The sequence below is a fragment of the Chelon labrosus genome (assembly GCF_963514085.1).
Source record: "Chelon labrosus genome assembly, chromosome: 12".
In the NCBI taxonomy this organism is placed as follows: domain Eukaryota; kingdom Metazoa; phylum Chordata; class Actinopteri; order Mugiliformes; family Mugilidae; genus Chelon; species Chelon labrosus.
In genome coordinates this window covers 10,525,019-10,544,316 of record NC_140345.1, presented here as the reverse complement: position 1 = coordinate 10,544,316, position 19,298 = coordinate 10,525,019, and the positions used below count along the sequence as shown (strand labels likewise).

Genomic DNA, 19,298 nt, shown 5'->3' with positions numbered 1-19,298 from the left:
AGGCACAGTTCAGATGGTTTCAAATATTTTGATTATTTTTTGGCTGATCAGGGAATACTGTCAAGAAGGTCAAGACCACATTAGCATTTTCTCACTGTACAGCTATCTGCGGTATTTCTAATTAATGGCAGCAGGATAATTAGCATATAAAAAAAGTCGTCAGCCTTCACTCTGGTAATAACACAGCAAATTACTCTGTGTCTCGCACCGGAACAGCGGTGGCATTTAAGAATTCATTTGAGACAAATGAGGCTCTTTTTGTTCCTTTTTTTTTTTTTTTTTTTTTTTGTATTATTTATCCCTTTACGAAAAACTGAAGAATTTAATTGAGGCTGCAAGTTTGGGAGGCATTTGTTCGAAAACCTTGCAACCAGTGGAAAAAAAGCGTGTTAGATCAGTCTGGGACAGCACAACAAGCCCCCCTGCAGATAACACCGGGATGGGAACTGGGACAGACGTCTCAGACACGCATGTCGGGGCGCACACACACACACACACACACACTCAGACTCAGACTCACTGGTACAAATTAAACCGCCAAAGAACGCACGCAAAGGCCCGCGGACTCATGCAGGAGCGCACAAAAACACAAAGCGCACAGACACAGAAAAATTGTCACACACACAGAAAAATGCTCTCAAACACGCACAGGCCCCGACAACTGTACAGGAATTCCCACAGTGACTGGGCAACATTCCCAACCGGAATGGGCAGCTCACTGGACTGGAAGACTAACATCACTCCAGGCGGGCTCTGGATTAGATCAACTCTGGGAATTTCACACTGGGACAGAGAGATGGAGAGTGGGAGAATGAGAAAGACAAGGGGGTAAAAAAAAAAAAGAGAGAGGAGGGGCGATGTTTAAAAAAAAAAAAAAAAAACTAAATCCAATTAGGTTTAAAAGCCAATGTGGAGCGGAGAGTGGAGTTTATGCAGTTTTTAAAAGGAGTAAAGATGCATTTAGCTTCGCTGATAACAGTAGAGGATCACTGAAAAAGAGAGGAGGAAGCAGAAGGCGCAGTTGTGGGGATAAGTAACAGTCTAAACATCATGCCACCCGGCCTTGATAGTAGAAATGTGAGAGGCAGAGAGAAGAGTCTCTTGGTGTACAAAGGGGAAGCATGAAAGGAAGAACAGATGAAAAGAGGAGTGTACTCACTAGGCTCACAGCACACTGTGACACGCAACTTCATACATGGCAGAGGAGGGCCTTCATCCGTGGGTAGAGCTGGAAAGAAGAAAAGAAACGTGTAAATAAGCGGCTTACTTAATAAACCCAACAAACAGCTGGCATTCAAGATGCTAACGTGTCAAATAAGAAGAAGAAATTTGCATTTGCTGAACAAAATCCTTCTGAAGAACCTGCTCTTTGAGAACTTTCGCGCTCCTTTTGAAGAATTCACATGACATGAAAAGCTAAAAAAAACAAAAGTTGTTTTCCCGTTTCAGCCATATCAATACCTCATGATATCAGCATGAGGAATCGCAGCATTTCCCCCGTGTCCCTACCGCACATCGCTCTCATCTGCACGACCAAATAAAAAGCAGATCCACAATCGTGAGCGCAGCCGTTAAAGAACGCGGCTGCGCCAGTGTCGATACCGATCACGGCCCACGCGGGAGAGCGGGCGGTCATCAGCTGTATTACCTGTCAGTTTAACATTGCTTTCACCAAACAAATGTGTCTGGAAAATGCAGTTAAAGGGCTTTATATCTGAATAATTCACAAACAGCTGCTAACCCAACAGGGACCCGCCGCACAAGCACGAGTGTGGGATCGCTAACAGTTTGTCTCACTTTGTGTCCATAATTTCAACTGATGGGGTACAGCACGGAGAAGCGATGGGGCTGAAGAATTAGGCGATATCTGTGATGGGGGAAATATAACACAATTTAAGTGAGTTCAATGACGGCAGAAATTAAAGAATGATGATTGAACCCGGCCTCTTGTCAACGATGCCTGAAAACGAGATGACGATGTTTACACAAGTCTTAAATCAAGGTCCACTTATTAACACGACATTTCCAAAGTCAAGAACGGGCTTTCACATTTTTTCTGTGTTGCTTTTTCAGGCCAGCCATTTCAACTTGTTATAAACGAAAAAGCTAACACCCTCAATGATGGCTCAGATGCCTTGATTCCCTTAGATTGTCGTGCGAATCCATCTTACGAGAAGTTGAAGGCGTGTTTACCAAAAACACTGCAACGGGAGAAGTTCTACAAAATGAAAGATGCCAAAGCTAGAAATGGCCTATAGACATTTCAAGAGCCTGCAGGAGAAATCATAAACTATGGATTCTATTTAGGTTTTTATAGGTTCTTTTTAAGGCCATGCCTTTAGGGCAGTGACACACCAGGCCGGCAGTCTATCCGTTTCTGGTGTCAGGCTGCTGGTGTGTGTGTCTGCGACCCTAGTTTTTCCGTTGTGTCCAGCACCGTTGGCACTAGTCGTTACCCCGTTAGGTTCCCATCCAGTCGGTGAGATCAGATGGGGAAATACAAAGGACACACAGAGGACTTTTCCAGTTTTACATCTTTATCTAATGCCAACATTTAAATACATTAATATTTTTACAACAACATGATCATCCAGAATAAATGAACCAACTGTAGACCAACTGAGACCAGCATGATTCTGGAAAGGCTAGCTGTCTTCCTAGCTTCCTAGCCTCCCAGCTAACAGTAGCTTTTCTGTTCTCTTCTCAGTAGTGCTATTTCCTTTCACACAGATGTGCCAACTGGCTGTCGGTTGCGATCTGTTCGATGTGTTCAAGGGCAACTTTTAGTTCAGATGTGAGCTACGAGAGTTGGCCTTCGTTGGCAGTAGTTCTTTGAGGTCAATAACTACTGTTTGTGACAGTGGATTTAAAATGATTGTTCATACAAATGAACTAAACAATTGATTTGTGAAATTGTCTAACTCCTCTCTTCTATCTCATCTACACACACAACCCCCTCACAAAACTATCATACTCACATCTAGAAATTCTCGAGGCTCAGCACTTTCCAAACATTTTCTGTAACCTTAATCATGCCTACTGAAGCTGTACTTCCAGGTGTTTGTACGTAGAATTACTTATTACCTACTTCTACACTTCAGACATGTAAGCGACCATACATCGATTTCAAGTTAATGGAGTGAAATATAGTTAGGTCATGAAATATATATATAGGTGGAGCTTAAGATGAGTCTGGCAAAGGTTGTTAAGGCGTTTTGATTTAAGAGCAAGTAAAACTCATCCATTTCTTCTGGAGAGTCAATTTTTCACTCCTTTCCTTTCTTCTGTCTCTGTTCTGTCTCACGCACCAAAACACCGTGGCCTGCTCAGAGAAGCATCTTCCTCAAGCTGTAGCCGCACAAGTCTGAGTTCACGTTCTTCAACTGACTTCTCAGCAACATTAATCATTGATGACGGCAAGTGGAAAGCTGCAGACTTATGAGTGTACATTAGGCATCATTTTAGTGAACGTTTTTAAGTATAGAAACATTTCACGGTGGCGTTTACAACACAGCGCTTTGTGATTTATGTATTAACATAGAGCGCGCGCCCGTCATTCCTTTACAATGTACCCATCCATCTTTTTGTTCAGCACCATGGATGGAAGAGCTAAATGGCGTGCGAGTGCTCTTAAGTGCTGTTATGGGAAATGGGCAGTAGAAGTTTAAGTGTGTTGGTAGAAAACCCTCGTAACATCTGAGATCCATCACGACGAGGAAACCAGTGTTCCAGTGTCCCCGAAAGACGTGACAGTTTCATAGAACGCCAGCGTGTTCAACCGTGACTGTGAACTTGTGCAGCTAATCAGGATTCAGGATGGAATCACTGCTAATGAAAACTAATAGACACAGTAATTTACACTATAGTAAGTAATATTGAGACTTGAGACTTATTAGCATTTTGTGTCACACAGTGCATGTCATACAATAAAGCCCTCGGGAACAGTACTGGACTGTGCAGTGATACTGGTGCAAAGTAAAACGTCTGCATTCATTCGTTGATGCACACTGACTCAAAAAGCATTTTTCCATCACTCTATCACCAGGAAAGAAACGGCAAAAAACTTTTTATAACAAATCCTGAAAAATGACTCTTTTTAATATTTGACCATGGTACATCTGGTCCAATAACATTTGGAAAATCTAGTAGAGCCATATAAATACTTCATTTTATCCCATAACGTGCGAGGAGAGGCAACAGAAAGCTGGAAAACTCAGCCGACTTTAGAAAGGACGGCAATGTTTGTTCTCCTTGGGCCCAAAATGTAGAAATGTGAATAAACCACATGGAAACATGAAAGATGTTTCTGGGCGAATGGTCACACTGAACAGCTTATATATGCAGAGATATGCATGTGCAGTACATGCATATACATACCAAGAGTGTAAAGTGGGTGCCAGCTTCAATTGCTATGTATGCTACATGTCAACCCTTTTTTCATTCCTCCGTGGTTTTTGAAGGCACTGAATAGTGGACAGTAGAAATCTATAGTGGAGTTCAGTCTCCTATATGAAACGTCCTACACCATAAAATAAAAAGGGAATGATTTCTGACAGATTATTTACCGTTTTCCTATTTGAAGTCCTTTACTGTATGTGCTGTCATACTGTGGTATTATTTGGCAGCAACTGCATAGCAGAGAAAGACGTTCTCAAAGTTCCAAAGCCCTGAGCTGTCTTTGCTGATGTTACTGTCCCCTGAAATGTTTCCATATTAAGAGCAGCTGACTATCAGAGGATGTCAAGGTGTTTCCTGTTTGTGGGGATCCAGGCATGGAGGACTAGTGGGAGTGGGTCAGCAGGCTGGACAGTAGGGCAGGGGCTGAGAGACAGTGTCATAGTCTGTGGGAGAGAAGAGCTGAGCCCTGCTCAGACTGAGCCAACTAATACCATTAGTGTTTCTAATACTATTGTACTGTTCTCCCAGGCTAATGCCATTATGCAGTCTCCAGTGCTGCGGGCCCATTCAGTGCACAGACCCCAGAGCCAGACATTTGGACCAACTTTACGCCTTATCTTTGATGTGGACAAAACACACACAATCGCTCTGAGCCCGACGTGGCCCGACCAGAGGGGGGACGACCTATTGTTGCTTCTCTGTGAACTGGCATGAACAACCACAATAGCCCAGAGTGCTTGTGTACATATATGCATGCGTGTTAGTGTGTGTGTGTGTGTGTGTGTGTGTGTGTGTGTGTGTGTGTGAGAGTGTGTGTGAGAGAGAGAGACTACCCTCTCATGGCCTCACAATGCTCCATTGTCCCTCAGACCGCAACAGTAATTTATGTAAAGATTCTTTTTTTCTTCATCTCATCCCTTTTCTCTGTTGCTTTTGTTGTTCTCTCTCTCCAGTGTGGTTCCATCCTCTCTCATCCCTTTCTCCCCCCCACCCCCCTCCCTTTACCATACTGTCAGACTGTGTCCATCTTTTGCTCTTTCTCTCCCTCTGTCACTCTTCCACGCTTCTCTACCTCTGTCTGCTTCTCTGCCTGCCTTTATTCTCCCTCACTGTCGTGCCATATTGATCTCCATTTCTTCCTCCTACACTTTGCCGTCCCTCCATCTCTTTGTTGTCCATCTTCCATACCATGCATTCATTTGACTCTTTCATTCTCTGCCTTGTTTCATGTGTCTTCCCCCTCTTGGACTGACATCAGAAGTTGCAAAAAGTAAGAGAAAAAAATTTGTCAACTGATTTTACTGCCTCTCTTCCTCCCCTTTCTCCCTCCAGTGGTTTGAAATAAATGAGCGAGGGGAGAGAACGCAGGAGGATGCAATGGAGAAACCTTCACTAAAATTTTGTAACAGCCTACAGGTTTATGAAAACATCACATTAATGTCGTTCAGCATGAATTTATGGTAAACATTAATGGCCTCAGCTGCACTTGGCCAACATCTACTGCCTCATAAAAACACAAAGTTGGAACTTTTTATCGGCTAAAACTGCACAGACTGTCTGCCCACCACACTTTCTCTGCAACAGTTGCCGAATTAGATTTCTTAAAAATCCAAAACGTACTAAATCAACATGTTTGAATCAGCCTGAGACAATGACTGATAATTACTATAATTAGTTCCGAATAAATATTTTTGTGCTTAGTTAATTAATCCCATATATATATATATATTGCACTGCTTTCAAAACAAATGTAATTTTATTATTTATTACAGCATTATATTATATTATATTATTAAGTTAGTTACGTTTTAAAGTAAATTTTTCTGCCAAAAATCGGCATCTAGCTGAAACTATTGTATTTTGGAAAATAGAATAAAATTTTAAACCATATTTTGTTTTAATATTTCAGATGATTAATATATTCCTTTAGAAAACAGCGTACGTAATTGGTAATCAATATAATGTGTGGTCCAGCATTTGTCAGGTACCTCCTTATCTCAATCCCAAAATCAAGGAACTAATGCAAACCTTATTTTGTGAAATGAATCCTCACCAAAACTCAGAAACAAACGTCCTATACTCACAGCTGTAGTAGTAGTGTTTCCCTGGCAGAAACTCGAACCCCAGCGAGAAGGGCGTAAACCTTTGGATCTTTTCGGAGAAGCGCACTGGTCCGAACGGAGCGTAGGGGGTGTTACACTCCCACCTTTTGATGGCCCCTCTGGTCTCCACACAACCTTGGAAAGACTCCTCTGCCACCAGGTAGAGGGCCAGCGACTCTGGCTGGCTGGAACCCAGGGTCCCTGTGTTGGAGTAATGGGGACAGTAGATGTCCAGGTAATCATTCAGGTTCATCTGGATGGCCAGATCTCCTGCTGTTAACCTGGAAGGAAGAACGACACTGACGTTAATATTTCACATAATAGTGATTACGGCTGATGTGTGTGGAATGTAGATGTTTCCAAAAGATGGATCATCAACATTATACGTGGCAGTCACATTGGGTGATAAAACCACGCTGTGCAGGTCTTCAGATATGAAATTAAGCTAATTAAGACCACTGAGAGTAAAAGAGACTTGACTCCTTTGCTCTCCCACTACACAACACACACAGACACAGGCGTGTGCAAACTTAAGAGGACGTGCATGTGCATTCATGTCAGTCAAGGTTGACTGGCTTTTGGCATAACAACAACTCTCGACAAGACAGCATCATTAGAACAGAAGAGCTGCATAATGTATGCTCTTTCACACAGATTCTGACTTCCTGTCAGCTAAAGTATAGAGAGTTACCCATGTACAAACTAATAGGAGAAAGGGAGGATGAGAGAGAGACAGAGAGAAGTAGATGTAGGACAAAGTAAGAGATGTAAGTTCAACATGGGAAAAATCACAAGGCTATGAATAACAGCATCAGGAGGAAGGCAAAAATAAGGAGAGAGGTGTGAGACAAATGGAGGGAAGGGACGTGAGTGATGGAGACATAAGACAGGGCACGCAGGACGACAGAGGGAGACTGATGAAAATAAAGTTAGGGGGAGAAAGGTGGAAGCAGAGATGGAACAAAAAAATGAATAAAGAAGACAAAGGAAGAGAAAAGTTGGACGAACAGGTGAAAAAAAAAAAGTGGAGTAAAGAGAAAAGAAAGTAAAGTGTTTTAATTAGCGACCCCAGAGAGTCTGAGTGCAGACACACAGAGACGAGAACAACGGACTGGAGGAAGAGAGGAGACGGACTTTAATTGGTCTCCTCTTCGCATGGAGCGCGGGAGAAAAGAATGAGGGGCAGAATGTGGCTTGGGCACAGGGTTCAGGTCCGTCACTGGGAGTCTTTATAGAGGGGTGACAGAGCGGAGGAGAGAGGAAAGGAGTGCTGGGAGTCAGTGAAGGGGAACATGGGAGGGAAAAGGAGCGTGGAATGGGGAGGGGGTGGTGGTGCACGGCAGAGTGGTCTGGAGTTAAATAGGCAGACAGAGAAGAGACCAAAAGAATAAATAGGTGGAAGAATGAACGCTGAGGAGGAGGAGGAGGAGGAGGAGGAGGAGGAAGGAGGAGTACGAGGAGACAGAGCTGGTGAAAACCCAAATGAAACCGACAGAAGCAGCAGAAGGAGGTTGAGATGGTCCAGAAAATCTGCAGATGGAGCAGCAAGAGGCTGTTGGAGGAAAGGGAGCTTTGAACCTGAATATAAGCATAGGGGGGCGTGTGTGTCTCGGTATTTCTGTATGAGATACTAGAGCAGAAAAGCGGAAAAGTGTGTGTGTGTGTGCGTGTCTTGGGGATGCAGGTGAGACCCTAGAGGTAGGTATCACCAAAGCTGCTTCCTGCTCAGTAGTAACTGTGCAGAATTGGCAATCTATCAACAGGACAGGACACCATCGATCAGGATCCTTTGCTCAGGACACACACACACACACACACACACACACACACACACACACACACACACATCTTCTGATCAATATACCCTCATCGGAATTTGTGTGTCTGTGTGTGTGTGTGCGGCCATGTCCGATAGCTCTATTACCTGTGTGTGCTAATCACAGCCGTACACAGGCACTTGACTGTCTGGTTAAGGGAACACTAAAGGATGTAATCCAGTGTAAGTGCAAACACACAGACACACAAAACAGCTTGTTTGCTCTTCATACTACATGTGGTGCTTCCTAAGGCTCTCTGAGGTTGAAATGCTTACTTAGGTGCATCAGCTGCTGAGGTGTGCGCGCGTATATATATATATATATATATATGTGTGTGTGTGTGTATGCATGTGCATGTAACAACAGACATGTGCTGTGTCAACATGCTGCACCCCCTGCTATACATGCCATTCACCTCAAGCTTCTTCTTCACTGCTCAGGTCTTGTTTCCCCACCCATCCCCGCTCTGCATTCCTTCTCGCCCCTTTCTCCTGCTCCATCTCCTCCCTCGTCTTTCCCCACTTCGGATGACATGCGCTCTTCCTTCGCCTTTTGCTTCCGAGACTGCACTCCCCTGTACTCTGCCCTCCTATTTCTGACTCCTCTCTATCCTATATTATCCCACCCCCTAACCCCCTCCACAAGCCTCCAACCACGGCTGGCACCATATTCATGCCAGCAATTACAGAGTCGGTGCGCTGTACTGATGTCAAACTGTCAGCTCTTTCTCTCCTCTTCCCTTCCTTCCTTCCTCACTTTCCTCCTCTCCGGCCCTGGTAGGCTCGGGTACGCCCTAATTACACTCGGCATCCTCCCCTCCTGCCAGCCACCATGCGGCAGAGTGGTGACAGCACGGGGCATCATGGGAGCACGGAGGAGCGGTGGGTGTCAGAGAACAGAGCGCTGGAGCAGCCTATCAGCGGGGGAATCCTCTGGAAGCAACAGAGAGGATTGGCTGGGTCCGGTGTAGTAGCAGTTGGACAGGGCAAACAGTGCACACACACACACACAAACAGGCACACGCAAACACATGTTCGCACACACCAGCACATGAAAGTACTTCAGGAGAATAAAACATGCTCTATCCCTCATGCCATAGGGTGATCAGTGACACCCTTCTGAGGACGGCTGCAAGCTTGTGGCTGATAAAGAAAAATCTCACCAAGGAGCCAAATCAAAAATAACACGCTGGGCTCTTCAGTGGGAAACTTGAAAAGGCCAACATTTATCCCTTTATAATCACAGGAAATCGCATTCAAAATTCAAAACCTGAACATAGCTGATACCCTACAGATGTGTCCATGTAAGTGTGCGTGTGCACACAGAGGCATACTCGGGGGGTGTGTGTGCAGCTATAATGAAATGCAGGGGGTTGACTGTGGCAAAGACCTTTGATCCTTTAATATGAGAGAATAATTAAAGGAGCAACAATCTTGCTACACGGCTTCAGGAATACAGAACAGATACTTGATCGCGCACAGCAGCTGCATAATACGCATCCTGAATACACTGGGGCGCTTAACGAATGTACTGCACGTAAACAGCGGCGGTAAAAATATTCTACTACAATGAAAATGCTAATAACATGCTCACGCTGTACGCTGCGTCCCAAATGAGTACAGGGAATGTATACGTTCCGTAGTTTTACAGTTTCATGGTGGTGATGGTACGTCAACCAGCGCAGATTAAATGACTACTGGTTTCTTTTAGGAGCGATGGGAGGCCAAAAGGCTTGGTCGAGCCTCAGTTCTTCTGTGGTCAATCGCAGCAGGGTGACCGCTAACTCTGGACACAGTGCTGCCTGGACACAGCATGTTGTGCTCACCCTGCCTTGGCCTCGGCGTAGCATGACAGTTTCAGCCTCTGTGCTGGAACAATGTTGACGTACAAACACACCGACTGCGGGTCAGCACCAGCATTGATGACAAGAAGATTTCAAATTATTTAAAAGACATAAATCTATGCCAACCTTTTGTCTAGACATAAAGTCTGCACCTTTTTCCTGCTGCAAACCGTCTTACTTCTCTTAATCTTTGAAGGATGCAAAAATGAACGGGTCATCTTGAGGCTTTTTTGCATTCAAATGGAAGTCATGTTCTTGTAGCTACTACATGGGAAGTCATGTGCACAAAATGCTTGACATTCAAGTGGTAACGTCATCCTTAAGTGACGAGAACACCACTGCTAGACGGCTGCTGGCAACTAGAAGCCACCAAGGCCATTGAACGGCCATTCAACCAAATGCTGCAAACACATAATGAAAGGATAGAATCTGGTTTTTGGGAATATCAACATATCAGCTTAAACTTAACTACCATTTCTGCAAACGTCAGTAAACCTTATGACCTTAACGAAGGTTTCCACTCACAAGGTCATAAATACCACAAGTTGGGGCTCATGTGACTTTCCTGGAGGACGCGACTCAATTTGAGGGCAGCATTTGCCAAACCATAAAGTTTAATACAACTCTATTCTGCCAGAGTATGAACTGTTCCATTAGCTGCAGTGTTTGAAGTCAGTTGGGACGCTGGAGTCTGTGGTGCGAGTACAAGTACAGTCTTGAACAAACCGCTTTAACTGTAGAGGCTTGCAAGTGCTACCATAATCCTCGTTATTTCACCAGTCACCAGGTTGCCAACTACCCCTGCCCACTACGTGATCAACTCCAGCTGTCTCTGTGCTACTTTCTGCGAACTATTACTTGACACAGGTGGGTTTAGAGGAGGACTGAAGAAAAAAATTTATTGTTAGCACACCAAAACAGGACGTGTAAAGTTGTGCATGTGAATAAATCCAGTCATGGGAAGCCATTTTTTGGGAAGAGCGGGTTTATAAAAACTGATGGAAAGTATGAGAGAAGTCATGACAAAAGGAGCTCAGAGATAGTCCAGGAGGAAAAGAGGGAATGAGGCAGATAAGAGCGAGTCTTTTCTTGTTTTCTACAAAGCTTTACTGACCTCCAACTCCACAGGCTATCCCACTTTCAAAGGAGAAAAGAAAAGAGGAATCATACAACCATGAGATGGAGAGGCAGCGAGAAAGAAGTTCCTCTACTCAATACTTCTTCTAAGAGTTTAAGGCCATTTCCTCTCTCCTTTTCAATCTTTCTCTACATGGATGTAAAACAGAACAGAATGAGGGCAACCCCCTCTTGTTCACCTAGCTGTGGCCCCCTCCACACCCGCACAAAGCCGTGCTGTGCCCAGAACCCAAACACCACTGTTGTGTCTAACCTGGCGCTTACTCCCCTCAACGCGCACAAACAAGGATGTCACCCCCTACCTCTGACCATCTGGGGCCCCCCACTACCCCGCCTGTCCAGCTGGCTGAAAAATCCTTTTACAACACCCCTCCCTCCCACCTTACACCCTCAAGACCCTGCAGACCCCGCCTCTTTAGATTCTCTGTGTCATCAAACTGTGGTCAAAGACGGTGATCAACTGCTCCTCACAGAGAGGGACTTACGGGGAACAAGCTGTCGGCTTATCTACTCTTTCCTGTTTGGTATGTCTATGAGTGGGTGTGTGTGTGTGGGTGTGCGTGTGTGTGTTTGCTTCCTTCAAGGTCAGCAGGAAGTGTATCTCTCCTCAACACCAGAGCTTTTGCTTTCTTTTCTATAACTTCTAATCTCCAAATGTGGATGTATGTGGACTTTCCTGACACATTTTCTCCATCTGTGGATTTTCCTTAGTTAAAAGTTCTGGGCACTCACATTTGTATTAATATGCATTAGGATCTGGATGGCTTACTGCCTCTGCTAAACAATTTTCTTGGGGAACCCCTGGGCCATGAGACAAACCAAATGTTTTGTCCTCCCAAGGATAGAAGGACACACATAGACACACACCATGCAATGCATGGATAACAACTGAGTGCATAAGTGCTGGCCACTACACCGGTGTATGTGTGTGTGTGTGTGTGTGTAACCTAGATGAACTGATTGGTTGCACCTTTCTTGCCCTGCAGGCTCCATTAAATGACCAGAAGGCACAGGGCATCCACTCCACTCCCCATTCAAACTGTGTGGATCAGCAGGCGCCCCCATGGACTCACATTTCCTATCAATTTACAGACACAGATAAAACACACAGATACACACACACACACACACACAAACAAACATGCACACACACCTGCTGCTTCAAGCCTAAAAGATTCTCAGACTCGGATAAAGACAGACCCTATTTTCTGCCTGTTATGGCATAGCTCCTCCTCAGTGGGTGTCTGTTCTGTGGGACTCAGCAGCACAACAAGATGTATAGCCACAGCCAGCAAAGCTGAAGAAAATTGCACAATTCAGGCCCAGAAGATCCATCAGTATGGTAACCAATTCATCGGAACCATTTTGATATGGCTGCAGGTCTGCAGAAACCATCGTCCTCTTCTGTGGCAGCTCTCTCCCTCTCATGCATAGGGACTACTCTCCGTGTGTGGTCTAGAGTGATCCAAAAATAAGCCTTCCAGTGACTTTTTTGGGAGGTTTGAAATTACTGTCCACAACGTAAATGGACAAGAGCGCAGTCTTACACTCCATGGCTCGCTTCACTGTTTGACCAAAATCACTGCATGACAAAATGATGGCTACCTAAGCCCACCAGCACGGCTAAAAATCTGACATGACTCTCTCACCTGCCCCGAGTGGAAATGGCCACTCTTTCAAGATTAGTTTGAAGAGTGGAGGGGGGGGGGGGGGGGGGGGGGGACACATGATGAAGAGTTTCAGCTTTCAGGCAGAGAACGGGCGATGGTGAAAGTGTGTGCGGCAAAAGAAATGTGCATGGGCGAGAGTAGAGAGCGTACGGCGAGGGGTGTGCAAGGGGGTAAATAAGGTCAGACGTGCCGTTGCCAGGACAACGACCAATCCGGAGCTGGGACTTATGCCAGGCCAACGCCCCACCCATCGGTCGTTCACTCCATCCGTCTTTTTCCTGCATCCCCCCGTCGGACAGCCTAAACCTCAGAGTAATGAGTGCTCTCCATGTTTCTGCAGTCTAAATGGAGCTGCAGTGTAAATACAGGGCTGATTTGTACAGGTGCCAGGCTCGGATACATAAACTTGAACATAGCTACAGTACCTCAGCGCTCAGACACTGACAGGCACGAGGCACTGGGGGAGGGAGGGGACGGCGACAACTATGATGGGTGGACGCAAAAAGCCATGATTCAAACTATTTATAAAATCTACCTAAGCATCGCTACAGAGTGGCAGCTGGGCTGGTCCACTGAGTCGACTGCATTCGTCTCTAGTTTATGTACCAATGTTCAGGTTTACTCAGATACAGAAAGAGTGTAGACAAATTAATGCTTTATATAAAAACGTTGCACATATACAGCTCAGGCCAATGGACTGGTGTAATGAAAGGGTACACTGTCTAATTAATCTAGAGAAAGGTACAGAGGAAACAATTAGATGTTCAACAGAAAACATAACTGAATTGACAGATAAAATGTCAAAAATTCTCCATTTTTCGCAGTAAAAATGTGAAGATTTTCTCTGAAAATAAAATAATGAAAAAAATATTAGGCCTTTTAGATACTGAAAGAAACAAGAAACCATTTCCTGGCATTTCACAGCATCTCCACGTTGGTTAGTTTCAACTTGGGATCGCTTATTCTCTCCGTTTGTATCACAGCTTGTTCTACATTTTGAGATTCGCCTCCAGACTACAACTACATTTTCTAGCATGTGGGCAAAGATGGTTTGACCAGTTTCCAGTGATGTTCGCTGCGAAAAATAATTTTTACAGACAAAGCTGCAATTCGAATCAAATACGACCCGCCGTTGCAGCGGCGCCTGCAATTCTGAAACCTGAGAGTCGAGGCGCAATTTCCGTGAGACGTGTACCGTTGGTGTCATCAGCGTTTTTAATTCCTCATCTTCCTTCCAGAGTTTTTTCTTAGTGGTATACACTCTACACAGTCATCTATTATTTAACTATACTTAACCACACTTATCTGTGTCCCAGGTCTTTCAGCCCACCTGTGTAAGTGGGTTAAGGAGGACACGCAGGCAACACCCCTTAAAACGCACGCACACGCAGACACGCGTTTCCTCAGACACACTCACTCCAGCGAAAAGGGCGCACGCAAAGCAAACACACTAAGCCAATAAATCAGACCCGGCTTTGAGAATCCATCATTTACTAAGTGGGTCACACATCTGATGCTGTGGACACTCTTTTCGTTCCCATTCGCGCACTACGTTTGTGTGTGTCTCTCTCTCGCTCCATGATGTGAAGGTCAGTGCTCGATAGGCGGCGAAGACTATTTATCCCAGGTGTCCCTCTCACATTCCCTGCGTCTGATTATTCGGTGGTTGTTAGCTGAGGAATGGCCAGTCAGTCAGTCAGTCAGTCAGTCAGTCAGGTACACTCACACTCACACAGAGTTAAGACATGTCAAGGAAACCTGCCCTAATACAACCAACAGGCCTGAATTATTTAAACAGGAGGGGAGGAGAGGAAAGGAGAAGATACAGAGAGAAAGATTGGAAAGGTATGAGAGTTAAGAAGTAAATAGAGTGAGCAGGCCCCTTTCAGTCCCTCTGACTCCTGGTGAACTTGTTTAAAAACTTCTATACTTGGTTTCACCTCCATCTGCTGTCTTTCACCCCGTCTTCAGCAGGTCTCATTTCCTTCTCCAGTCAGCGTGCCCACACCTTCCTGTCCTCTCTTCCCTCCAATGCTTCTTCCACCACCATTTTACCCACGTTGCCCTCCTTCCCCTCCCTCCCCTCCCTCCCCTCCCTCTGTCTTTCTCTCTGTTTATCTAAGCACTTTCACGGTCACTGCTTTGGAATCCCAGGAGCCTAAACTGCCCCCTTCCCTCTCGCTCCCTCACAGCCGATCCATGCTTCTCTCTCTCTCACCCATCTTTCTCCGTCACAACGGTTAAGATTCATATCGCTCCGTGCATCGGGGGTATGGAAGGTCCCCTTTATTCCCCCTCAAGGCAGCCAGCTTTGTCCTGTTCTAGTCACGCACAGTCGCCCACCCGCCCCTCCCCGCCCTCACACACACACACATTCACACCAGACGTAGGACACTTACACTGATGTCTAATACCGATCAAAAGAGAAGAGAAATCTGTGTTGTCCATTTACTAAGGGTTAAAGAAAGTTATTCAGTGTGTGTCATTTTCTAACTTTACACAATGTATTCATCTGCGATACATTAACTTAAGAGTGTGAAATCAAATTGATGCTTTTGACACCTAATATAACTGGAGGGCTCGGTCGGCCTTGAAGCTGGATGCCAATGAATTTCTTAGAAAGGCAAGTTGAGTTCCACAACACTGATGAAAGGTTCAGACACAATAAGGAGGAAGGAGTGGGGGGGTGGCTTTAGGAGCAGAAAGGAAGGAAGTGGTGAGGGTCAAGAGGAGAGGGGCAGACACCAGTCTAACATGGCGCTAACAACAGCCTGACGTTGGACAGGGATTAACTGATTAATTTGGGATTAGAGATGACTGGTCGCTACTTTAAGTAATGAACCACAATGACCCAAAATTACAAGATTAACACACAGGAGGCGCGGCATGTGCGACCGCGGGTGGCTGTTTTTCTGAGCGGTAACACAAAGTCCACTGTACATGGGATGCAAACCATGCACAAGAGCTAACTGTATTAAGACGGATGAAGAGCAACACAGCTCCGGACAATTTTCTGTTGTGAAAGCAAATGGATGAGGGAAAATGTTGAGAAAAATAAATAAATAAATGTAGTGAGTAAGGGATTTTGGGACCTTCATGACTAGGCATTTGTAACGGAGTGTATTTTAGGAGAACGCACAGATTAATTCCACAATCATAAACACGGAGCGTCTGCTCCAGTGTTTTGAGAAGTGCACTACGTACAAGAACTCCATTTCCAGCTGAATAGGGGAGCAATGAGATTCATGAGTTCTCTTGCTGGAAGGCCATAGCTATGGAGATTTGGGACAAGGCTATTTCCCCTGCTCCATTCAGCACAAAATACAAGCCCTACGCCGAAATGCTCTCAGACTGTAAATTACAACAATCTGATCATTTGTGATGAACTTAACAAAGAGTTCTTGTGTACAGCGACCAATTAGTTCAAAAATGACACTTTACACCAAGTAGTAAATAAACAAACAAATCTAATCAGCTTAGCTTGATATTGTTGAAAAGTACGCTCAGTATTTCACAGCGTGCATGCTGACATGTCAGAAGTCTGCGAGTGGCACGAGCTACTTTAGCATTTTGGAAAACTAACACACGCCTCACAATACAATAAAGAGCCCTTTAGTCTGGTACCACGTTTAAAGCTACACAGTAATTCTGGGGGAAAAAAAGGCTAAATTTCTTGAACTCATTAATAAAAGATGTTGAAAAAACAGTTGAGGAAAGAACAGAAAGCGCACGAAAGAGAACAAGGAAGCGGCGAGAAAAAAAACTAAGTACCAGGAGACAGGAATCGGGCGGCACATTACTGCACACACAAAAAAAATCACGCGGTACTGGTTATTGCGACTAAAATAACACATCTAAATACGCTGGCACGCAGACGTACGCCCATACCAAAACTATAACTCATCATCACCTTATTGTCTGAAAGAATCTGGGCGCTGGCATGCTTCAAAAAAGCACATGATGCCATTTTGGTTCTAACTCAGGTAAAGACAGAATCAGACAGCAGCGTCAGTTCTAAACGGGGTGCGATTCCTATACTCGGGCTCTCCCCAGGGTCCGAGCAGCCATGAGTGTGCGTCTCTCCACAACACCTGTATACAAGCCTGCGTCACAGAGTGTGTGTGTGAGTGAGCCCCTGTGTGCGAGCGCGTTGAGGGAGGGGTGGAGGAAGGGTTCGCTCCTCACGCCTGCCTGTGACAGTGATAGTAATACCTGCTGACATCCTTTCTTCCCTCTCTCCCTCTCTCCTCATCCCTCCATCCCTTGGGGCCTTCCTGAGCTGTTTTGGGAGTTGAAATCTGTTGACTCTTTCTCTACCATCCTCTTAACGCATTCTCCATCCCTCACTCCCCTCCACTGCAGGGTCTAATGTTTTTACCATCTCTGGGGGGCAGATGACGAAAAAAAAACAGGGAAAAAAAGCAGAGAGGCAGCGTGTATATTCATTTCTGGTGTGTGTGGTATGCCGGCGCAAAAAAACGAAACAGAAGCAAACTATGCATTTCACATCTTTTGGGGGGCTGAAAAGCAGACTGTGCCGTCATTCTTCTGGGAGGCAATGCCAAAACAATGTTAGTTTTTGTTCCACCGTGGAAAAGTTTCCCCAAAATCATACGGCAGTCATGCGATCTATCTCTTGAGGAAATCCCAGAGCACATGATAAAAAGGTATTTTTAGGAACCGCAAATAATAATCATGATAACAGGAAAACTGACAGAAAGTGTTAGTTTATGCACTTTTGTTGCAGCTATGAGGAGGCAACGCTGAATATACACCCCATGAATACACACATGTTCACACCCCTTCAGGTATTTGTCGCTTTGTTGCGTCTAGACAAAGAGTAAAGGATATTTACGTGTATATTCCTACAGTGCGTACAGTTCCTTCTGGTGTGAAGACAGCAGCTCCTTGGCGCTTTAGTATGGGCGTCTGATACAGACAAACCCTCTCAAGACACACGATACTGCCATGTGCACAAAAAAATAATATGTGGTAAAAGACAAATAATAATACTAATAAAAAAAAAAAAGTGACGAGTTGGTGGATGAAACAAAAACGGCTTCCATAAGCAAAACAATTTATGCTTTTCTTTGCTTTTTTTACCTTTTAAGCATTTTTCCATTTTCCTTCGGGAAGCGCAGGCTCGTATTAGAATTCATTTTTAATTAAAAAGCAGATTATTTGTATCCTTCATTGTGCCGCTCCGTGGCAGCATGCCAGGTCCCATTATTATTATGATTATTATTATATTTACAGGGCACATCAAGCACCTTTAAAGCTGATTCTGATTCTTTATAACATTTCTTCAAATATTTAATGAACGACAATTAAATCCACCACTTTGTAGATTTTTAAGACATGCATGTGCTTTAAGCAGTTAAGCCCGCCAACGGACTTCTGGTGCCTTCACTTTAATCCAGTGACATACTGCACCGCTTAAAGCGAACACATCTGAATGCTGCACAAACAGAAAAACATCACCATCACCTCCGTGGACATTTACTCTAGGATTTTTTTCTCCCAAACTCGCTGCTTTTCAGCTGTTGACTGGCTACAAGACTACGTCACGTGAGATCAGCTCGAAAACAGATTTTTAAAGATTCACAATAACAATTTAGAGCGTCCGAATGCAGCACCCAATCAGATAAACAAAGCAGGATTAGTTCAGGCACAGCAATCTTGAGTGTCCTCTCCTGCAGGGACCTGACAGTCAGACACTTGCTTTAGTGACCAAAACAAGTAGATCACTACACATTATTCTTTTTAAATCTTCTTCTTTTAAAACAGTATACACATATGGAAACTATTTGTAGTGAACGTTATCCGTGTTACAAGCAATAAAAAAACAAAAACAAAACACATTTCTTGGAGTAACTGTCACTGAGCACATTTGAAGAGTGGAAGCATGATGGGAAACATCTCTCAGCGTCCTCCTGGCAGTGAGGACCTTGTCTAGTACAATAATCCAGGTTCCTGCTACAGCCTTTTGCTCTGCCTGGGTCAATACTAATTCAATTTCAGTCTCAGGGAATTCCCTGGTTGCCTCTTGGCAGGATTTCAGAGCTGAGTGGAAGAGCATTGTGCGAGGTTCAACGTTCACGTGATTGTGTGTGTCTGCCTTCACATGTGTGCGTTTGTGTGAAAACGCACACGCTGGCTAAACATCGAGCGAACGGCTTGGTTTTCGTCGAGATTAGCTTGAACGCGTTTCCCACAGCCTGCATATTCGTAGTTGATTGCTGTTTTGTATGTCAAAGGAATACACGATTCATCTGACACTTACAACAATGACGACCTCATTGTGCACCGCGAATGAATGAATTTCGCTCCC

At 44.7% G+C, this 19,298-nt stretch overlaps 1 protein-coding gene across 2 annotated transcripts in view; it reads right to left on the bottom strand.

The window, feature by feature from the left end:
* Positions 1-19,298, bottom strand: part of efna4 (ephrin A4) — a 32,525-nt gene that overhangs the window by 6,760 nt on the left and 6,467 nt on the right. For both annotated transcript variants that reach the window (XM_084556175.1, XM_084556176.1), the window contains exons 2-3: positions 6,483-6,781; positions 1,160-1,228 (exon numbers count right to left, since the gene is read on the bottom strand). In XM_084556175.1, the coding sequence (XP_084412301.1) occupies positions 1,160-1,228; positions 6,483-6,781 (368 nt within the window). The remainder of the gene's footprint in view (positions 1-1,159; positions 1,229-6,482; positions 6,782-19,298) is intronic.